At 39.4% G+C, this 23,032-nt stretch overlaps 1 protein-coding gene across 1 annotated transcript; it reads left to right on the top strand.

The window, feature by feature from the left end:
• Window positions 1-1,808: 1,808 nt before the first annotated feature.
• OLAH (oleoyl-ACP hydrolase) lies at window positions 1,809-23,011 on the top strand. The gene is made up of 8 exons (XM_084868984.1): window positions 1,809-1,916; window positions 2,287-2,452; window positions 3,361-3,491; window positions 11,068-11,206; window positions 16,729-16,825; window positions 17,977-18,146; window positions 21,490-21,572; window positions 21,877-23,011. The coding sequence occupies exons 2-8, from the start codon at window positions 2,421-2,423 to the stop codon at window positions 22,011-22,013; spliced, it is 789 nt and encodes a 262-aa protein (XP_084725110.1). The 5' UTR covers window positions 1,809-1,916; window positions 2,287-2,420; the 3' UTR covers window positions 22,014-23,011.
• Window positions 23,012-23,032: the final 21 nt, after the last annotated feature.

The following is a 23,032-nucleotide window of genomic DNA, read 5'->3' on the forward strand; positions in this document are numbered from 1 at the left end:
TCCACAGAGGCTTAAAACACCTTTTTATTTTAAGCCATAATCTCATTAATTATGTCATTTAAATTTGTCTGTGTGCTCGTCTATCTGCCAAGGGTAAGAGCAGCGTGCTACTGTATTCCAAAACAAACATGCCTCTGTAAATTTCCCATTTTACTGAAAACATTGCTAGCTTTATATATTCTGATACTCTGTTATGCGGCAAATAAATTTTCATGGCCATTTTTTCTTTGCTGTGGATTATAAAATGACCCTCGTTGTCCCCTGTAACCTCATTGGACCTGGAATAAAATTGGTTGGAAACTCAAAAACAAAACAAACAAACAAAAAAAAAACAACCCATCAGCAATTCATATAAGTCTGGTTTGGCGGTGATGAACTCCTTTAGCTTTTTTTTATTTGTGAAGCTCTTTATGTCTGGTATTTTAATTCCATATATATTTTAAGACCATTAGATACTGCTATTTTATACAATCAATGTCCTTTACACTTGCTCAAATATTTACCATGCTTTGTTTTTCATTCCTTCTTCCATCTCAAATCTTCCATAAGCTATCATTTACTTTCTGCCCAAGTATTTTCTTAATATTTTTATTTAGAGAGGGTCTTCTAGCAACAAACTTTGTTTTTACTTGTCTGAAAATGTCTTTAGTTTACCCTGTTCCTTAAAAGTTGTTTTGAGAATTCTAATTTGGCAATTTTCTTTTTAGCACCTAAAGATATCATTATACTCTCTTCTACCTTTTTATATCTCTGTTTGTCTAATTGCTCTTCCTTCCAAGATAATAGTCCATCCTCACTTCCTATTGCCTGGCTGCTTTCAATATATATTCTTTGTCTTCATTTCTTTTTTGTTTTGCAGTTTTATTATAATGCCTCTGTATATAGATTTCTTTCTTTTTAAATTATTCTTCTTGAAATTCACTGGGCATCTTTTACCTTTGGACTGGTATCATGCTTCAGTTCTGGAAAAATCTAAGCCATTGTTAATCCTCACTGGAGAATATTTCTTCCATTGATTTTGAGAGAGAGGAAGACAGACAGAGAGAGAGAGAGAGAGAGAGAGAGAGAGAGAGAGAGAGAGAGAATATGCCTCTTGACTGGGAATCAGAGGGAGAGAGAGAGAGAGAGAGAGAGAGAGAGAGAGAGAGAGAGAGAGAGAGAGAGAGAGAGAAATATGCCTCTTGACTGGGAATCAAACCTGTGACCCTTCAGTGCACAGGTCAGTGCTCTAACCACTGAGTCATACTGGTCAAAGTTTAGCCATTTCCTCTTGAAAATTGCCTCTCCTTGATTCCTTTTCTTCTCTCCTCTGGGACTCTAGTGGTTTTCTCTTGAGAAGAGTCAATATTATATTTGCATGAAGATACCTGCAGTGTTAAGAAATGACCTGGACCTTAATCATGAGCCCTCAGGAAACATCTATTAAATACATTTGTACATTAGGTTACATTTTAATACAAGTCCAACTGGTTGTGAGATGTGCCAGTCAAAAGTAAACGGACACCAGAAAGACAGGTTTTACCTATTTTAATTGGAACGTGTGGGGTAACGTTAGCCTAATTTTATGGGAGATTTATAGATCAATAACAGCCCTCAGTTGTAAACACTGAAAATGTATGTATATATCACTCTTGATTGCCTATTTTCCTTGCTAGAAGTAGCCATCTTTTCTGTATTTTACACCGTTGTCTGAGAAGAAATCCTAATGAGTCATTCGGGCTGTTCTTCCAGATTCTGTGTGAAATCGCTGCCTCTGTTGAAGCAAGCCTTCCTGTAACTCCTGGCTTGCACACCACTCTAAGGGCTTTATAAGTTGAGGGACCTGCCTGGGCTCTAAGGACTGTTCTGAGATTCGCAGCCGAGGACTGAGACATGCAAGGTTCTTGAGATTGGAGGAGCTCCTATGGTGTAAAGAGGTAAAAGCTTTTACAAATGGTAGATGTTTTGCTAATTATTTTTCTTCTCTTTTCTGAGTATTTGCTACTCACAGAATTGGAAATCTGGCAGAGTAGTGAAGTCTTTTTTTGGACTTCCTAATCTATTCCTTAAGATTTTAGAGAAAATATAACTATTTAGGAAACCAAAACATTTCTATTTTAAAAACAAACATCCCCTTCCTATGCCAGTTTTCTGGTAGGCACTATTTTCTGCTTGATTCACCTGCAGGGCTGTTCAGTTGTTAGAGTTTAGAAATGTTGCACCTTTTCTCTCTGTATTAGCTGGAGGCTCAGTTGTGCTTGGAGTCCATCAGTTATGTTGCTTCTAATCCACTTCTTTTTTAAATAGGGGTTGAAACAGTAAACATAGTCAACAGATTTAAAAAGAAATCTGGTCATTCTTCTGTGGGTACAAGAGGTACTGAATTTGCCATTGCCCCGCAAGCTGCCAAGACCAGCAACTGGGCGACATCTCCTCACACCATGGAAAAGGAAAACAAAGCTGGGGCAGCCAGGTAAGCACTGGGTGCAGCCGGGTCCTTGCCCCACCCCAGGTGCTCCGACATTCCGCCTCTGTGAGGCCACCTTGTTTTATTTTATTTTATTTTTTTAAAATATATTTTATTGATTTTTTACAGAGAGGAGGAGCGAGGGATAGAGAGCTAGAAACGTCGATGAGAGAGAAACATTGACCAGCTGCCTCTTGCACATCCCCTACTGGGGATGTGCCCGCAACCAATGTACATGCCCTTGACCGGAATCGAACCCGGGACCCTTCAGACCACAGGCTCTGTGGATCTATCCACTGAGCCAAACCGTCCTGGCTGAATTGGTAGTGATTTAAAGTGAACGCATACATCCACGACTTGGCTGAAGCGCCTGTGTGGATGAGGAGAGGTGAAGGGGAGGTGCACTTTCACACCAAAGTGGAGAGGAAGTCCTTGTCCCCGACTCTCTAATCCAAAGCTTCCCAAATATGCTCTCCATTCATGCCACTTAGTGGCCTACTTGTATATTGCTGCTGAGAATATGGGGAAAGGGTGAAGTCAGGACACTGACCTCACAGCTGCCCATAAACTGTTTAGCTAAAACTATTCCCTAAATTGTGAAATAGGCAATTTCTGAATTAACATTTTTATCATTTTAAATGTGCATATTAGATGTACTTGCTAAATGTTATATAGAAATACTTGACTATTATACCTATACTCTAAAAGTTTACATATTCAAGTTCTCAAGAACAAACCATAACACCTTTTGTGGGGAGGAGTGGGGGCTTTCTTATTGGAAAAATTGACACTCACTTTATAGTTGAACATATTCTCCTTATAACTAATAATGCTTTCTATTAAAACATACCTACTTCCATTTGGGTGAATTAATTGATATGTGTAATGTTAACTATATTTTTATTTCTCCCCAGGAATGAAAAAGCTGTGAGCTGCTTATACCAAAAGCCTAATGCAGTTTTTAGGCTGATTTGCTTTCCTTGGGCAGGAAGTGGCTCCTTTTATTTTGCCCAATGGGGCAAAAAGATGAATGACTTATTGGAAGGTATGTTAATTTTCAACACCGTCAGGGCAATTTATAAGGTCAGATGACCACACACTTATAGGAATTTGAAGCACAGTAAAGATTTTCCATATTGGGAGATACATAATTGTAAGTTATTCAAGATTACATTTTAATAACAAATTTTATATTCCTAAAGTAAGAAATCCTGTTACCTTTATTTTGTTATTATTGGAGCTAGAAGTACTTTTTAGGAAATGGTATTCTAACCTTGCACTTGTTTTTTGTTTTTTGTGTGTTTTTTTAATTTAGAAGCCATGGGGGAGCCAGGTGGAAACTGCCCTCTGGTGGGGAAGTTCCCTGACTTCTGGGTCCCCTTTGCTTTTATTCAATTGAGTACACATTTGCCCGTTAGGAATGCATACAGGTGTAGCCAAAGTGAAGTTTGGTAAGCAGTAAGAGGATCATCAGGTAAGGAGATAGCCTTGAGCCATTTGGCCAACAGCTTGGCAACTTTATGCTGATTTTCAGCCCTGATGAATATCGCATTAATATGCTAAATACTGTTGGTCTTAGCCTTCAGCATTTCCCCCTTTTTGTTTTCTTAATAAATTTTGAAAGGTTTATGCCATCTGCAGGGCTTGGGTTCTTTTTGCACTTGTTTTTAATGTAATTATTGATACGGTAAAATGGAATCTACTACCTTACAATTGTTTTCAATTTGTTCTGAGTTATTCCATTTTCCCTGTTTTGTCCTTTTCTTTTGAATAGTCCGAATTTCTATCTAGAATAATTTTCCTTCAGACTGAAAGAAATATTTTTGTAGTGCATGTTGGCTGGCAACAAATTTTCTAAGGAGACTGCAGTTTTCTGTATTTTTGCCTTGACTTCTGAAAGCTATATAATCCTATGTAATAAAAGCCTAATATGCTAAGTGTTCAGTCATTCAGTTGTCCATTCAACCAATCAAAGTGTAATATGCAAATGACATCCTAAGGCTGCCCAATCGCTCCCTATGACGTACACTGACCAATAGGAGCAGACAGTCAACTGGTCAGCCAGTCCCTATGATGTGCACTGACCACCATGGGGCAGATGCTCCAACCAGTAGATTAACTTGCTGCTGGGATTCAGCTGATCAGGACTGAGTGAGATGGGCCCGACACATCCTGGAACCCTCCCACGGTCCCTCCCTGGCTGGCCAACCTTCCACGTCCCTCCCCAGCCTTAATCAGGCACTGGTGGGGTCCCTCCACCTGGCCTGCACCCTCTTGCAATCCGGGACTCCTTGGGGGATGTTGGGGAGCCCATTTTGGCCCGATCCTGCTCAATGCAGGAGCTGCCCCCTGATGGTCAGTGCACTCCCATAGTGGGAGTGCTGCTCAGCCAGAGCCGGGCTCATGGCTGGTGAGCCCAGTGGTGGTGGCGAGAGCCTCTTCCACCTCCACAGCAGTGCTAAGGATGTCTGACTGCCAGCTTACAACATCCCCTAAAGGCTACCTGACTGCAAGAGGGCACAGGTGGGGCTGAGGACCCCCCAACAAGTGCACAAATTTTATTCACTGGGCCTCTAGTCTGGCTATAAAATTCTAGGTTGGCATTTTTTCCTTTATCATTCTAAAAATGATATAATGTTGTTCTCTGACCTTTTCTATGCAAAGTCAGCAATACTTATTTTTATATGCAATGGTCTTTTCTATAGTTTATTTTAAGACTGTGTCTTTATTAATTTTAAGAAAAAGGTTATGATGTGCCTTTTTGAGTTTTTTTTTTTTTTTTTTTTTTGGGGGGGGGGGGATCTGTGGATTTACAATTGTTATTAAATTTGGAAAATGTTCCAGACATTGTATCTTTGAAAAGTATTTTCTATATCTCTCCTTTCTCAATTTGTTGGATTCTGATTAAATATATGTTATACTACTTGATTCTATCCAACAGTACACTGGAGTGCTTCATTTTTTTTTTTTTTACCCAAACCCACAGATAATTTTATTAATCTGACAGAAAGAGAAAAAGAGAGAGAGAAGCCGGGGATGGGGGGAAGAGTGAGGAGAGACAGATAAGAGAGAAACATCAACCGGTTGCCTCCCAGACCCATTCCTAGCAGGGATCGAACCTGAAACCTAGGTATGTGCCCTGACCAAGAATCAAACCCTTAACTTTTTGGTGTATGAGATGATGCTCCAATCAACTGAGCCACCTAGACAGGGCGAACTCTGTTCATTTTTTAAGCCACTTTTCTCTGTGCTTCAGTTTGAATTATTGTTCTATCCTTTCTAAGATCTTTCTTGTTGGTGGGTTGTAAACTTTTTTTCTCACAGAATTGTGAAACTCAAATGCCATTCTTTTTTTCAATAATTTTCTGTTTATATTTTCTTAATCTCTTACTATGCCTAATTTAAGAATAAACCAAATGCTTTAAGGGAGAAAGCATTATACATGTCTCTCTGAGATCAGGGTATCTTAAATTATAGCTGCTTCTAAAGCCACTGTATTTCAATTTTTTGTCTCTCTAGCTCAATGGGAATGCAGAAAGCTCTGCTGGTATCTTGGTCTCTTAGAGGTAACCCTCAGCCTGGAGAACAGAACTCTTGACCTGTGCCGAATAATTGACATATTTCCATAATGAAAAAGAGGCTAGAAGAATCTCAGTTCACTTTTCTAGCATTCTCTTCTCTCCAGAAAAGTCCTGATGGCCTCAGCAGCTTACAGATGCTTTCAAACAGTGTGTGCATGCATGCATGTGAGTGTTTGTGTGTGTATGATTCTGTTTTCTATTTATTCAACCAGAGTGTTGGTCTAATGTGAGCTACTTCTGGATAACCAAAAGTGAAAAGATAGTTGTATAACAAACCATAGTGTACCAACTACCTGCCTTTCAATATTACCTTCTTTTTAATCCTTACCTGAGAATATGTTTATTGATTTTATTTTTAATTTTTTATTGAGGTATTATATGTGTACATATCATACCATGGCCCTCCCCACCCCACTTCCATACATGCCCTCACCCACCAGTGTTTTGCGTCCATTGGCTATGCTTATATGCATACATACAAGTCCTTCGGGTGATCTCTTATCTCCCCCACTTCTTCCTAACCTTCCCGCTGTAATTTGACATTCTGTTTGATGCTTTACTGTCTCTGTATCTATCTTTTTGCTCATCAGTTTATAATGTTCTTTATTATCCACAAAAGAGTGATATCATGTGGTATTTTTCTTTCATTGATTGTTTTATTTCACTTAGCATAATGTTCTCCAGTTCCATCCAGGTTGCTGCAAATGGCAAGAATTTCTTCTTTTTTATGGCAGCATAGTATTCCATTGTGTAGATGTATCATAGTTTTCTGCTGACAGGCACCTAGGCTGTTTTCAAATATTAGCTATTGTAAATTGTGTTGCTATGAACATAGGGGTGCATATATCCTTTCTGATTAGTGTTTCTGGTTTCTTGGGATATATTTCTAGAAGTGGGATTACTGGGTCATATGGGAGTTCCATTTTCAGTTTTTTGAGGAAACTCAATACTGTTCTCCACAGTGGTTGTACCAGTCTGCATTCCCACCAGCAGTGCACAAGGGTTGCTTTTTCTCTGCACCATCGCCAACACCTGACATTTTTGATTTGTTGATGATAGCCATTCTGGCCAGTGTGAGATGGTACTGCATTATCATTTTGATTTGCATCTCTCAGATAATTAGTGACTTTGAGCATGTTTTAATGTGTGTCTTGGCCTTCCTTCTGTCTTCTTTAGAAAAGATTCTATTTAGGGCCTTTGCCCATTTTTCATTTGGATCATTTATCTTCCTTTTATTCAGTTGTATAAGCTGTCTGTAGATGTTGGAGATTAAACCTTTATCAGTGATAACATTTGCAAATATGTTTTCCCATACAGTGGGCTTTCTTGTTTTTTTGTTGTTGATGGTTTCTTTTGCTGTGAAAAAGCTTTTTATTTTTATGTAGTCCCAATTGTTTATTTTCTCTTTAGCTTCCATTGCCCTAGGAGCAGTATCAGTGAAGAAGTTCTTTTGGCATGTTTGAGATTTTTCTGCTTGTGGACTCTTCTAGTATTTTTATGGTTTCCCATCTTATGTTTAGGTCCTGTATCCATTTTGAGTTTATTTTTGTGTATGGTATAGTTGGTGATCTACTTTCATTTTTTTTGCATATATCTGTCCAATTTTCCCAACACCATTTATTGAAGATCATGTCTTGACTCCATTGTATGTTCATGCCTCCTTTGTCAAATATTAATTTAGCATAGTGGTTTGGGTCAATATCTGGATTCTCTATTCTATTCCATTGGTCTCTATGTCTGTTCTTGTGCCAGTACCATGCTGTTTTGAGAACAGTGGCTTTGTAATACAGCTTGAAATCTGGTATTGAGATATCCACCTACTTTATTCTTCTTTCTCAGGATTGCTGTGGTTATTCGGGGTCTTTTTTTTTTTTTTTTTTTTTTTTCTTCCAAATGAATTTTTGGAGAGTTCTTTCTAGGTCTGTGAAATATGCCATTGGTATTTTAATGGGGAGTACATTGAATCTATAAATTGCTTTGGGTAGTATGAACATTTTAATGATGTTGATTCTACCAATCCATGAACATGGTATGTTCTTCCATCTGTTTACATCTTCCTCTATCTGTTTTTTCAGTGTCGTGAAGTTTTCCGAGAATAGGTCTTTTACCTCCTTGGTTAAGTTTATTCCTAGGTATCTTAATTTTTGGGGGCGATGGTAAATGAGATTGCTTTTTTAATCTCTCTTTCTGTAAGTTCATTATTGGTATATAGAAATGCCATAGATTTCTTGGCATTAATTTTGTATCCTGCTACATCGCTGAATTCGTTTATTAAGTCTGTTAGTTTTTTTATGGAGTCTTTCAGGATTTTTATGTACATTATCATGTCATCTGCAAATAAGGACAGTTTTACTTCTTCTTTTCCAGTTTGGATGCCTTTTATTTATTCTTCTTGTCTAATTGCAATGGCTAGTACTTCCAGTACTATGTCAAACAGGAGTGGTGAGAGTGGGCACTCTATCTTGTTCCTGTTCTTAGGGGAAATGGTTTTAGTTTTTGCCCATTGAGTATGATGTTTGATGTGGGTTTATCATATAGCTTTTATTATGTTGAAGTGTTGAATGGAGAAGAGACCACCCAAGAGGCAGAGACCCCTACCCGGGAAACAACTCCAAATAGCCAATTGCAGAGTCAAATAACAAATTTTATTACAGATTCGAATCTGGGCTGCCGCTGCCAGGATGGAGCAGGCAGAGACAGCAGCCAGCAGTTACAAATCCAGCTTTTTATATACATTTCAAAAAAAGGGGGGTGGAGGTCCACGGGGCTGGAGCTGACTGGTTTCTATATTGCTTAACCTTGCGATTGTATGTATCGGCCAGATGGCCTAATCTCCCTTCTTGGTTCATTCTGTTCTTTTAGCCTTGACTAACCCAGACTGTTGATTTGGCCTTCAGGTCCAGGAGGGGGAGGGAGGAGTAACTTTCTACCCTCCAGGCAAGGTCAGTAATTTTCCACTCCTCAGCAAGTAATCAAAGGCCGAAGTCAGATAGCAAAGCTAAAATTCAAACAGCAGTTTTTACCAAAGTATGGTTGCCACTATATTTCATGAAGTATGATCCTTCTATTCCCATCTTGTTGAGAGTTTTTATCAAGAAAGGGTGTTAGATTTTGTCAAATGCTTTTTCTGCATCAATTGATATGACTTTATGGTTTTTATCTCTCAATTTGTTTATGTGATGTATTACATTTATTGATTTGCAAATATTGTACCATCCTTGCATTCCTGGGATAAATATTACTTGGTCATGCTGTATGATCTTTCTGATGTACTGCTAGAGTTGATTTGCTAGAATTTTGGCATCTATGTTCATAAGGGATATTGGCCTATAGTTCTCTTTCATTGTGTTGTCTTTATCCGGTTTTGTTATTAGAGTGATCTGGCTTCATTGAAGGAGCTTGGAAGTGTTTCTTCCTCTTGATTTTTTTGGAATAGTCTGAGGAGGATAGTTTTTAGTTCTTCCTTGAATGTTTGGTAAAACTCTCCTGTGAAGCCATCTGGCCCCAGGCTTTTGTTTGCTGGTAGCTTTTTGACGACTGCTTCAATTTCTTCCATATTTATTGGCCTATTGAGCTGTTTGAATTCTTCCTGATTGAGTTTGGAAAGTTATATTTTTCTAGGAATATGTCCATTTTCTCCAGGTTATCCAGTTTGTTGGAATAGTTTTTTGTAGTATTTTTTTTTTTTTACCAATCCTTGTATTTTTGTGGGTTCTGTTGTTATTTCACCTCTTTCATTTCTGATTTTGCTTATTTGTGTACTCTCTCTTTGCTTTTTGGTGAGCCTGGCTAGATTGATGAATCTTGTTTATCTTTTCAAAGAACAAGCTCTTGGTTTTGTTGATCTTCTGTATTGTTTCTTTGGTCTCAATGTCGTTTATCTTCGCTCTAATTTTTATTATTTCCTTCCTTCTGCTTACACTGGGCTTTTATTGTTGCTCTCTTTTTAACTCTTTGTAGGGTTAGGTAATTTATTACCATTGTTTCTTGTTTTTTTTTTGCAGTAGGCTTGTAGAACTATGAACTTCCCCCTCAAGACTGCTTTTGCTGTTTCCCATAGATTTTGGATTGTTGTGTTTTCATTGTCATTTGTTTCCATGATTTTTTTTATTTCTTCCTTGATCTCTCTGGTAACCCAGTCATTGTTTAACAGCATGCTGTTTAGTCTCCATGTGTTTGATTTCTTCGGATTGTTTTTATTGTAGTTGATTTCCAGTTTTATGCCGCTGTGATCTGAGAAGATGCTTGATGGAATTTCTATCTTCTTGAGTTTGAAGAAACTTTGTCTATACCCCAACATATGGTCTATCTTTGAAAATGACCCATGTGCACTTGAGAAGAGTGTATATTCTGTGGCTTTGGGGTGAAATGTTTTGAAGATGTCAATTAATTCCATCTGGTCTAGTGAGTCATTTAGGATTGATGTTTCTTTGCTGATTTTTTGTTTAGAGGACTTGTCCAATGGTGATAGTGGAGTATTAAAGTTTCCTACTATGATGGTATTGCTGTTAATCTCTCCCTTGATATCCTCCAGGAATTTTTTTTTAATGTATTTGGGTTCTCCTGTATTGGGTGCGTATATGTTTAACAGTCATTTCTTTAAAAAAAAAAAAAAAAAATATATATATATATATATATATATATATATATATATATATATATAATTGATTTTTTACAGAGAGAAAGTTAAAGGGATAGAAAGTTAGAAACATCGATGAGAGAGAAACATTGATCAGCTGCCTCCTGCACACTTCCTACAGGGCCATTTGAGGCTCAGGTAACCAGGGCTGACAGAGGCTTGCACTGCCTCCAGGCAGCAGCAGAGGCGTGATGGGGCTTCACCTTCCCCTGATCTCCGGGTCACCTCCCACCCCCGAGGGCTCCTGGACTGTGAGAGGAGGCAGGCCAGGCTGAGGGACCCCCCCTCCTGTGCATGAATTTTCATGCATCAGGCCACTAGTGTTAACTTAAACTCCTTTACAACATCACAGTATCTCACTTACTTTCTGCATGCATTCACTTGTGTTTTCCGATCTCCAGTGCACTCCATAAGGCTTGCTGGGAGAGAAAGTCGAATTGAAGAGCCTTTTGCCAGTGACATCGACCAGATAGTTGATGAAATTGTTCGTGTTCTGCTGCCAGTCCTCCAGGATAAGCCATTTGCATTTTTTGGCCACAGGTATTTAAAATCTGTTTTAAAAGCCATTTCCTCAATCCCTAATCCTTGGCAAATGTTGTTCTTTGTGTCTTGTGAGATGCATACCTTTTGTATTGGTTACACTGCTTCATTGCTGCTTAAAGGAGTGAGTGATTAAATATAGCTATAGCTGTTCTCAGACAAGAAAGTTAGACTGGAAGAAATTATGCAATAGGGACCATAAAGATATAAATGCCAGATGAATTGTGAAAATCCTGGGCTCCTGGCATCTTCTCACTGGAAAATGAGAATGTTGAATAATTATGACGTCACAACTCTTACAATTGGCCATTCATATAGTAATTATATCTTTAGGCAAATAATAATAATAATAATAATAATGATAAATTAGGATTTGTAAAATCAAGATTATAGCAGTAACTTACATTGCACTTATTTTTAATTTTAACAATTATTTAAATAGTATGTGCTAGATGTATAATTTTAAGGTTATAACATGAAACCTGCAGTTTTGACTGCCTCTTAGTCGGTTTGACCTGTGAGACATTCTTATGGTTTTTGAATTAGTTTCCTTCTCTGTAAAGCTAGAAAAATAATAATTTCTTCTTATGAGGATTAAATGAATAATGATCATAAATTATTTGGGATGTGATAAGGACTCACTAAATTTTGGCTACCATGCTATATAATATTTATAGAGTTGGTCAGGCAAAAAATAAAAAGTGTCATCCTAGAAAAGTATTTTAAAATTTTGATGTGGTTCCATAATATGTTATATGTATGGTCCTGCTTTGTAGCTTTTCCGGACTTTTTTTCACTGACTATGGTTGTGAAGGTCACATTGTTTCATGACCTCTTTTATCATTTTATCAATCTCCCTTTGTGGACATAATTATTTTTATCTTATGCTGTGAGTCAAAGAACATATATGCATGGTCCATGGACACAGACCAGTGTGTGGTGATGCGGAGGAAGGAGGGGAAGGGCGGGAGCTGGGAAGAAGTGGGTAAAGGCGGGGAAGGAAGACATCTATAATGGCATCAACAATAAATTAAGAAAATTTAAAATAAAAAGAAATGTCTCTAAAATTTTTTCAATGAACATTTTTGTAGAAAAATTTGCTTATATCTCATAAGTTTCTTAATATAAATCTTCAGAATTTCAGTTAAATGATATGCCCATTGTTAGAGCTCCTAATATACATTTCCAAATTACCTGCAATTTATGCTTCATGGGCAATGAACATGGGACTGAGTTTCCCTTTTCCTCCCCTAAGATATTTAGCAAAGTAATCTCTGGCAGCATTGTTTACAAAACATATTTTCTTAATGTGAAGAGTAGCTCACAAATGTTTTGGTCCCAACACTGTTTTAATACCTTTAAAAAAACATTGAGCAGGAGAGACAAAATGGCGGAAGACTAGATGGACGGGTTCTGAGCCTTGTCCCGAAGCAGCAGGAGAGAGCAGCTGGGGGTCACGCTGGGAGTGTTTATTAGCAAGCTAAGAGACAGGCGAACTCCAGGAGAAAGTGGGGGTCTGCTGATCAGGGTGCCCCTGACAGGGAAGCACCCACGGAGGGGCTGGGTGCCCTCGCGGAACTACCTATGGGCTTGGACGGGGAAATCTTGCCATCTTTAAAGGAAGAGTGGATCTTGTCAGAAGCCTGAATACTCACAGCTGCAGTGACTGCGGAGCAATTGTGAGCCCCAGAACGCTGATCCCAGTCGTGCGAAAACTTGGACTCAAAGGAGCGCTCCACTGCACAAGGAAAAGGTCAGATTTCGAGATAGGGTGAGTGCCCACGGCAGAAGACAGAAGCCTCGCGTGCCTGGAGGCAGAAGCTGGAGGACTGGGGCCGTATTTACAAGGAGAAGACCCTGGCTGTTGGGCTGGTGTCACCCATGAATGTGGTCGGGGCTCCTAAAGAGCAACACGTTTTGATCTGACTCGGAGGCATATCTGGAGAATTACAGGGGAGTGCAGTCAGCTTAGATTTGCCCCTACCCCCCCCACCCCCCTCCACAGATCAATGTCAGAGAGAGAGAAAAAAAGCTAGAGAGGCTTTAGAGCCCTGGAAGTCAACCCAGAAACACTGTCACCCAGAGGCTAAATCACAAACTGACCCTAGTGTAATAAAAAATCAAAGCAAGACCTGCTTAAAAATCAGGACTGGACTACAACACTGAGGAGCAGTGAAACGCAGGGAACTGCAATACTGTCCGGACTGGGGAACAGATGTGCCAAACAGAATGATAGAGAAAGTGAATGAACTTCACTACTACAAATTTTATTTAATTTTTAATTTTTAATTTTTTAATTTTTGTTTTTTATTTTCATTATTTGCAACATTTACTGAAGAAACTATTTTTTCCTTTTCCTCACTTGATTTTACCTTTTTGATTAATATATTTTTATTTGTAATCAGCAGTATTACTACTATTTTACCTTTTTTTTTATCTTATTTACTTTTGTTTATTTTTATTATTTTTTTAAGTGTCATATTATATGCTCTTTATTTTACTTTGGGATTAGTGTTCTACAGTCTATTTTTACCTTTCCTTCACCACGCTTTATTCTATCTCAACCCTACCTTTATGCCATCACTCTCTTTCTAACCTTTCCTTCTGTGGTGTCCTGTTTACCTTTCCTGCTCTAGATTTTCCCTATTCTTTCTGTTTACCACCTCCTAAAATTTCACCATACTTGTGTATATCTAATTTCCAACCCCCGCTCCAAGCCCATACACACACCCCTTTCCGCTGTCCAAAAAAAAAAATAAATATAAATAAATAAATAAATAAATAAATAAAAGCTTTTTTTTTTTTTTTTTTTTTTTTCTATTCCCTTGAAATTATATGTTGAATGTTAACTATATTGAAGTTTTATGCTTTTTGGTGAGATTGTTTTGTTTATTCTTTTTGTTTGATTGTATGCTTTTGTTAGCTGTGTTTTAGTTAGTTATTATTTCTGCTTTCCCTTTCCTCACTTGATATTAGTTGGTGTTGTAAACTGTATTAATCTACAGATACTTGTTGCTGGCATTCGCTGTGATAAAGGGTTGTTCTATTGGAGTTTCCTTCCCATATGTAGAGTTAGTTCCTCATTTCTCTCTTAGTATTGTTCTAGTTTCTCTCGTTTTTTTTCTCTCTCCTCCCAATTTTATTTTGCCACTTCTTTTCTTTTTTTCTCTTCTATCTCTCCTACCCCCTAATGTGCCTTTCTCTAATGGTCACCTTTATTGGAGGTTATTAATATCGCAAACACATTTCTGTTCAGTGCCTTGTGTGTTGTACCTGGTTGTGCTGTATTTTGTGCCTTTAAATCAACGCAGGAGAGAGAGAACTACATAACCAGACATTCTGAAAAGAGAGATCATGGGGAGACAAAGAAACAGCCCACATATGAAACAAAAGCAGGCATCACCAGAATAGGAAGTAAACAAGTTAGAAGCAAGCAACCTACCAGAGCAAGAATTCAGAGTAATGATCATAAGATGGCTAAAAAGAATGGAAGACAAATTTGACAATATGAGTAAGAACCAAAAGGAAATGAAGAAGAACCAAGAAGAAATGAAAAATTACATCGCTACTGTAAAGAACTCAATAGAAAGCATCAAGAGTAGACTAGAAGAAGCAGAAGACCACATCAGTGAGCTAGAAGACAAGATGAAAAAAAAAAAAAAATACCCAATTACTGCAACTTCTGGAAAAAAAAATTCAAAAGCAGGAGGAGAGCATAAGGGAACTTTGGGACAATACAAAACAAAACACTATTAGAATAATAGGGGTTCCACCGAAGCCGGTTTGGCTCAGTGGTAGAGCGTCAGTCTGCGGACTGAAAGGTCCCAGGTTCGATTCCGGTCAAGGGCATGTACATTGGTTGCGGGTACATCCCCAGTAGGGGGTGTGAAAGAGGCAGCTGTTCGATGTTTCTCTCTCATTGACGTTTCTGGCTCTCTATCTTTCTCCCTTCCTCCTCTCTGTGAAATATCAATAAAATATATTTAAAAAAAAAAAAGAATAATAGGGGTTCCAGAAGGAAAGGAAACTGAGGGAGGCATAGAAAATTTGAAGAAATAATGACAGAAAACTTTCCTGAGATAGAGAAGAAAAAACCACACAAATACAAGAAGCTCGCAGAGTCCCAAGCAAAATGAATCCCAAAAGACCAACACCAAGGCACATTATAATTAAATTAGCAAACACCAATGACAAAGTAAGAATCTTAAAAGCAGCCAGAGAGAGACAGAAAGTTACATATAAAAGAACCCCCATCAGACTAGCAACTGATTTCTCAACAGAAACTCATCAGGCCAGAAGGGAATGGGATGAAATATACAAAGTCATGCAAAGGAAGGGTCTGAATTCAAGAATACTGTACCCAGCAAGGCTATCAATCAAAATTGAAGGTGAAATCAGGAGCTTCACAGACAAAAGAAAACTAAAGGAATTTATCACCACCAAACCAGCAATGTAAGAAATGCTAAAGGGTCTACTGTAAAAATAAAGAAATAAAAAGCAAAGAAGGAACACAGGGGTATAAAATAAAAATGGCATCAAATAAGTACCTATCAATAATAACTTTAAATGTAAATGGATTAAATGCTCCAATCAAAGACATAGGGTAACGGATTGGATAAGAAAATAAGACCCATATATCTGCTGTCTACAAGAAACCTATTTCAGAAAAAAAGATGCACACAGACTGAGGGTGAAGGGATGGAAAAAGGTTTTCCAGGCAAATGGAAATGAAAAAAAAAAGCTGGGGTAAAAAAAACATTGAGGACCTTAGAGAGCTTTTGCTTATGTGTGATATTATGTCAATATTTACTATATTAGAAATTAAAACTAAGATATTTAAATATACATATGTTAAAATAATATTAATAAACCCATTGCATGTAGTCATAAGTATAGTTTTAAGTAAAAGACTGTATTTCCTCTCAAAATTAGTGTGAGGCAAGGCATTGTTTTACACTTCTTTAAATCTGTTTTTTGTTTGGCTGAATAGAAGGCAGCTGGATTCTCATTTCTGCTTCTTCATTCAAACTGTTGCAATATCCCAAGTCACATAGCCTCAGGGAAACTCAACTATGCACTCAGGAGAGACTGAGAGTAGGAATATGATATTTTGGCATTGTCATGAAAATAGCTTTCACCTTATAGACCACATGAAAAGGTCTCAGGAATTCCCAGGGGATCCCAGCCCTTACTTTGAGAACTGCTGATACATACTATCAAAGGCCTAGTGGTAGAGAGCTGATGGGACAAAAGGAAACTGAAATAAATTTCAAGGCATTGTGGAAGTAAGTACTAAATTTTAGCCTGAACTATCTAGGATGTCTTAAAAACATTTTTGATGCTGATATAACTTGTTGAAAGTATACCCTCCACAAACGCTTTTATTATTTAAATAACTCAAAATTTTCTTTGCATATGTCATGTCATGGTTATTGCTGTTTTATGATCCTGTCTTTATATACTTTCAGTGGATTACCATGACTTTGTTGAACAGTTATCATGTTTTTCTTTCCCAAATTTAGTATGGGGGCCCACATTGCTTTTATGACTGCACTACACCTAAAAGAAAAACATAAGCTACAACCGATGCATTTATTTGTGTCAAGTGCAACTCCTCATGTAAGTAATTTCATTTTCCTTAGGGTAGTGGTGATAGGAGGGAAATGAGTGGGAAATCATGACGCTATTTCCCTACATGGTGAATTCTGGTCCAGCATGGGGATGATGTTGAGACCCTACTGGCTCATGAAAACACCCTCAGATTTCTTCCAATATCATTTCCCCTTTTCTCTGAAACACACTTTAACCATTTCCTGGTCAGTCCCTGGCAAATCAAGTCATTATTTTTTTTTTTATAAGTAATGTCTATTTATTTTATTTATTTTTTTATTTAACTTTATATGTATTATTTAAATATATTTTATTGATTTTTTACAGAGAGGAGAAGAGAGGGATAGAGGTCTAGAAACGTCGATGAGAGAGAAACATCGACCAGCTGCCTCTTGCACATCCCCTACTGGGGATGTGCCCGCAACCAATGTACATGCCCTTGACCAGAATCGAACCTGGGACCTTTCAGTCTGCAGACCAATGCTCTACCACTGAGCCAAACCGGTTTCGGCCCAAGTCATTATTGACCCAAAGTGCTTGTTCTTTCATTCTGGGTCAGGTGGGAACTTCCAGCTAAGTAAATGGATCAGAGCCAGGAAAGAATACTTGAAATCGCCAAAGGGGAAAGGGACCTCAACATTTTGTACCCCCCTGGCTCTTCAAATCAGTGCTGCTCACACTCCCGCCTGGCTCTTGCTTCCCCCTTGGTAGGAAGGCCCACACAGCGGCATTATGACACTGAGTCCTAGCGTAGGGGAACTTTCTTCTCCCTGCTCTTTTTTTTTTTTTTTAAATAAAAGAGGTCTGGCCTTGGCCAGTTTGGCTCAGTGGATAGAGCGTTGGCCTGTGGACTGAGGGGTCTGGGGTTCAATTCCCAGTCAGGGCACAAGCCGAGGTTGCGGCCTCAATCCCCAGTAGGGGGTGTGCAGGAGACAACCAATAAGTGATTCTCTCTCATCATTGATGTTCTATCTCTCCCTCTTCCTTTCTCTCTGAAATCAATAATATATATATTATTAAAAGAGGTCTGCCCCAAAACCTGTAGAAAAAAAAGTCTACTTCTGACCCTGACTTGATGGCATTTCCCTGGAGAGGGAGCTTTCAGTTTATGAACGAGTGTGTTTTATGAAATATTAGACTTATGTTGTTCATGTTTCAAGTCAAAGGCCAGGTATCACTTTCCTGATGATGAAGAAATGTCAGAAGAGCAAATTCACTCTATCATTTTGAACTTGGGGGTCACTCCCACAGACCCCATTAATGACAAGGAAATTCCTCAAGAATATTTGCCCAGACTGGTGGCAGATATACGCATTCTTCAGAAGCTCATGTAAGTAACTGAGACAGGTGCTTTTTAAAAAATAAATAATTATCTGTAGAAAAACATGGGTTGGCAGTTCTCTGAGACTGCTTATTCAGGAAGATAACATTCTAAGAGTTTGATTTTATTTCCTTTGGAGCCACTGTGATATTTTTACTGGCTTAGAATGAAATGTGGACACAGAAATGATATAAATGAAAGATAGAGCATATCTTTGCTTTAAATATGTGTGTATTTGTGTGTGGCTCAACACACATGTTTTATCACATAACACATATTTGTTGAACAGACTAACACAAGGCACCCTCGTCTTCTCCAAGGGCCAGAAGCAGAGCCCCACTTCCTGAGTTGTGTGGAGGTGAACCCGAGAGGAAGTAGTGGTTGGCTTTTTTGTGAATTCTGTTCCAGAACTCGTTTAACCCCATGGCATCTGACCATTGCCTTGGGATGTATGTATTGAGGCTGGATCTTCTGCAGGCCTGGAGACCTAACATTGTGTAAAGCCTCCCCAGTCATCTAAACCTGCCCCTGGCTCTAACTTCCCCATCACAGTGAGCAGGGGCCAGCCTTCGGCCTTTAGTCACCATTAGATTCTGTCACTCATTCCTCCGATTTTGCCCGGGCTTTGTCTCCTTCACGTAGGTCCCTAGAAGGCAGATGCTTGGGCCTATGTTACTTTTATTTCCTCCACAAAGGCTAGAACTAGGCATAGGGCCACCACAGCAATGTTTGTGATGAGAAGTTTATACAAATATCTACAAAAAGTGGAACGTAGTACTTGAAGCACCCTGAGAACAGACAATCCCACTCACCTGTGACACGACCCTCTGTGCACTGTATCTCCGATCTAGTACTAAGTCCCCCTGGTGACTGAAGTCTATTCCTCTTGCCATTTCTGTCCCAACCACGTTTGCCCAAGTGTGAGTCTCACAGGGATGAGCTGTCTGTGCCGCTGGCTGAGCACAGAGTCAGAATCAAAGAAACCAGTTTGACACCACGCCCTTCCCTGCCCCCAAATAGAAAAGTAATCCAAGTCACTGTGGACATTCAGTGAAATACTGTAGGCAAAAGCTGGTTTTATCCTTAAGCCTCGCACAATGGTTAAACATGCTGTCTGTCCAGTCTGCCTCCCAAGATCAAAACCCTCTGCCCATGGCTTACCACCTGTGAGATGCCGAGCAAGTTCCTTTGACAGTTTGAGTCCCACCTGTCAGAGGAAGGAGTAAAAACTCTCTCCAGGTGTTGCGGTGAGGACTAAATGAGGTCAGATTGCCAGCATAACTAACTACTACAGTTAAAAAAAACACACAAAAATTCACTACCAAAGGCTGCTGTGGCTTTAACATCTTAGCAGAGCCTCCGGGTGTCGGTGGTGGGCCATGGTCAACCACAGCCTACCAGAGGAAGTGAAATAGGTTATTGCCACGGGGCCTGGAGGAGGCCCACGGCACGCCTGGAGGGCCCAGGGTGGGCAGGGCAGGTGTGGGCAGACAGTGTGGCCGGACGGGGACACACACCTTTATTATAGTGTCTGTGGTGAAGTGCTTTGGGGTTCCTGGGCCAAGGCCAGATTGGTCAATTCAAACGAAAAGAAAAGTGAGGTTTTGGTAAGCTTCCCAGGGGTGTTGTCTGAGGGATGACTGAGGGGAAGGCTCGGGGAGGCAGGAAAGACTGTTTATCACAAAGGCTGTTGGGGACTTACCCATACTTGTGACTCAGCAGCTGTCCTCTAGGCTAGTGCCACTCAGGACTGCTGCAGGCTGCTTAGCCAAGGCAGCAACATTAGCCACACTCTCAACAGCCCTCAGGAGAAACCTCCCAACGCCAAAGTGAAATCAAAATCACTCACAGGGATATTGCACTCATATAATAGAGAAAACCTTCTCAGCACTCTTCTCACACACCCCCCTCCCCCTTGTAAATCCGAGTGTAATAGTTACTCACAACATATGCCCCCTCTCTCCAAACTCCAACAATTCTCTCCGAACCCTGCTTTCTGGGTTCTCCTCCCCTCTTCACTCCCACTCCTTCAGTCTCTCCTTCTACCTTCTCAGTCTATTCTCTCTTCTGGTCTCTGCAGCTCTCAGCTGTTTCCAATAAATAAATAAATAAATAAATAAATAAATAAATAAATAAATAAATAAATAAATAAAATCAGGCCTATAGTGCCCCTCTCTGTCTTCTCTGTTTCCATGACCACAGGGTTCAGAGCCTGGTGGCCAGAATGGAAATCTGTGGCAGGTGAGAGCTTATTTATTTATTTATTTATTTATTTATTTATTTAGAGCTGATCCTAGACCCCGTGTCCCACATTATCCCCAGATGTATGAAATCATTTTTTTTTTCACATCGCACTTGCTTTAAATCCTTTGGGTGGCTTCCTGTCTTTCTAAGAGTGACCAAAATCCTTTATAAGGCCTAGACTACCCAGTTCTTTTACCTTATTTTGTCCCAATCCCCTCTTTACTCTCTATAAGTCATGGTGCTCATACTCTTCCCTCTTCCCTGCTGCCTCTCTTGCCTTTGCCAAGTTTTGTCATATTAATTCAGATCTCAGATTCAACTCTTTTTCCTTGAGGCCTTGCTTAATGCTACCCGCAACTGTCAAGTGTTTGCAGGCCCTCCTTGGCAGCACTTACACACTGCAGGAGCAAAGAGACCCTGTGTATCCACAGGTTCTTAGTGGCCAACACAGCAGACAGCACCACACTCGATAAGTTGTGATTAAACTAAGAATGGGTGGAACCAATGCAGGCAAGCTGTTTTTTTTGTTTTTTTTTTTTTAAATATATTTTATTGATTTTGTACAGAGAGGAAGGGAGAGAGATAGAGAGTTAGAAACATCGATGAGAGAGAGTCATCGATCAGCTGCCTCTTGCATACCTCCTACTGGGGATATGCCCGCAACCAAGATACATGCCCTTGACCGGAATCGAACCTGGGACCCTTCAGTCCCCAAGCCGACGCTCTATCCATTGAGCCAAACCGGTCTTGGCAAGGGAAGCTGTTTTTGTCCTGCTGGTTGCAGCTCTCTCTGGATCATGGAGAGCTGGTTGTCTCTGGGGAATGGCAGCAAAAGGGCCTGGGTGTAACCAGCCTCACCTGAGTTGGACTGGGGGCCCAGGTGCCAGCCAGCTGCCATCTGTACTGTTCTAGAAGTTAGATGATCTTAGAAAATGGCTGGGACCACAGTCTGACATGTGGAAATATGGCTGATAAAATTTTGTTTTTAATTGCTAGAAACAGAAAAAGAGAAAGAAATGAGGACACACCCTGTTACCTTCAAGAGACACTGGTAATACTTCAGGAAAGGTCCTGAGAAAAGTTACTAACTTTTTTTTTCTGTTTACAGCGTTAGTGCACCACCTGAGACCATTCTATCTTGTGACTTGACATGCTTTGTTGGATCTGAAGATATAGTAAAGGATATGGAAGGTGAAATAATTTTGAGTATTTTATTGACATATAGTTCAAACAGCAGTTACTGCAATGAGTAGAAAACGGGACCAAGTTTTATTTAATATAAATGGAGAGATGTCAGTCATGTGTAAAATGAGAGACTGCAGGTACTACTACTGTATACTGATAGGTCTTAGAGAAATTAAAAATTCAGGACTTATAGAATATTGAAACCAACTTGCCACTGGGGTCAGATCTTTGAAAGGTAATATCTGAAAGTATGTGTTTTGTTGTTTTTGGTGTCATTTGTTACTAAATTTATAATTTTGTTTATTTCTAGCCTGGAAAGATGTCAGCAGTGGGAGTTTTCATATTCATGTGTGTCCAGGAAATCATTTTTATCTCATGGAAACTTCCAATGAGACCTTCATCATGAACTACATAACCAAGTGTCTAGAAATATCGATGCTTGCCTAACTAGACATTTTTCCGGTCTTAAACAGTCAAAGTGATTATATGATACTTAATTTTTTTTTCAGAAGTAGTTGATTGTTTTAATTCAGAAATTGGAAAGTTATAGATGTATTACTGTCAGGGGATTTGTTATATATACACACCTGCATCTAGGGACAAAAGACAGATGGGTCAAGCATACTTCTGATAGGGTCTTTGTCTTTGTATTAAAATCTCATTTGAGTCTCATCTGTGGGAAGTTTGTCAACAAAATTCCTGCTTAGTAAATGATCCATTTTTACATTCAACTATTTTAACAGTGAAAATTTCAGATAGGGCACTTGCTTGGAATTCAATTATTGTTTCATCTGCACATGGGCTCAAAGCTTGATCTAATCTTTTGAATTATAGGCTCATTCCATTTAATAAGAAAATGTAGCCTACTGCATGGTTAAAACCAGACGGTCCTGAGCAATCATTGCCGGCTGCTCTGTTGGTGCTCAGAGTGCCTCTGCTGGTGGGATTGTCCCACCCTTTGGCTCTGGGTGGCTCTGCTGCTGCCCTGGCAGTGACTGACTGACCCAGGGGGATTATGGAGTGGCCAACTACAAATGCCACAACCCATAGGCACCTCAGCCTCACTCTGTGACTATTTGATGTTGATGTGAGGAGAAAGCCTGGAAGCAAACAGGAGCTAAAAGGGGGGAAAGCAGGGATGGGAAAATGAGCTGGGTCAAAACAGTGAAGGCTACAGATGGGATCTGCAGATGCTCTGATGAGAATGAAGAGACCCCGTGTCTCTGAGCTGTGTGGATCCTGCAGGCTCCGGCAATTCCCAAACTGTTTGTCCTTGGAATCCTGGCTATTCTCTCAGACATCCTTATTTCCTTATTTCCTGTGGATCTTCACTATAAACTCTTGTACTTGATTGATGTAACCGATGTCTCTCTCTTATGGATAAAACTGTTTAGATCAGCATCATCATACATTAAAATGTTAACTTTTAAAGCATTGGTATGTTTATGATCACATAATATGGGTTC

Source organism: Pipistrellus hanaki (assembly GCF_964339955.1).
Source record: "Pipistrellus hanaki genome assembly, chromosome: 1".
NCBI classification, from domain to species: domain Eukaryota; kingdom Metazoa; phylum Chordata; class Mammalia; order Chiroptera; family Vespertilionidae; genus Pipistrellus; species Pipistrellus hanaki.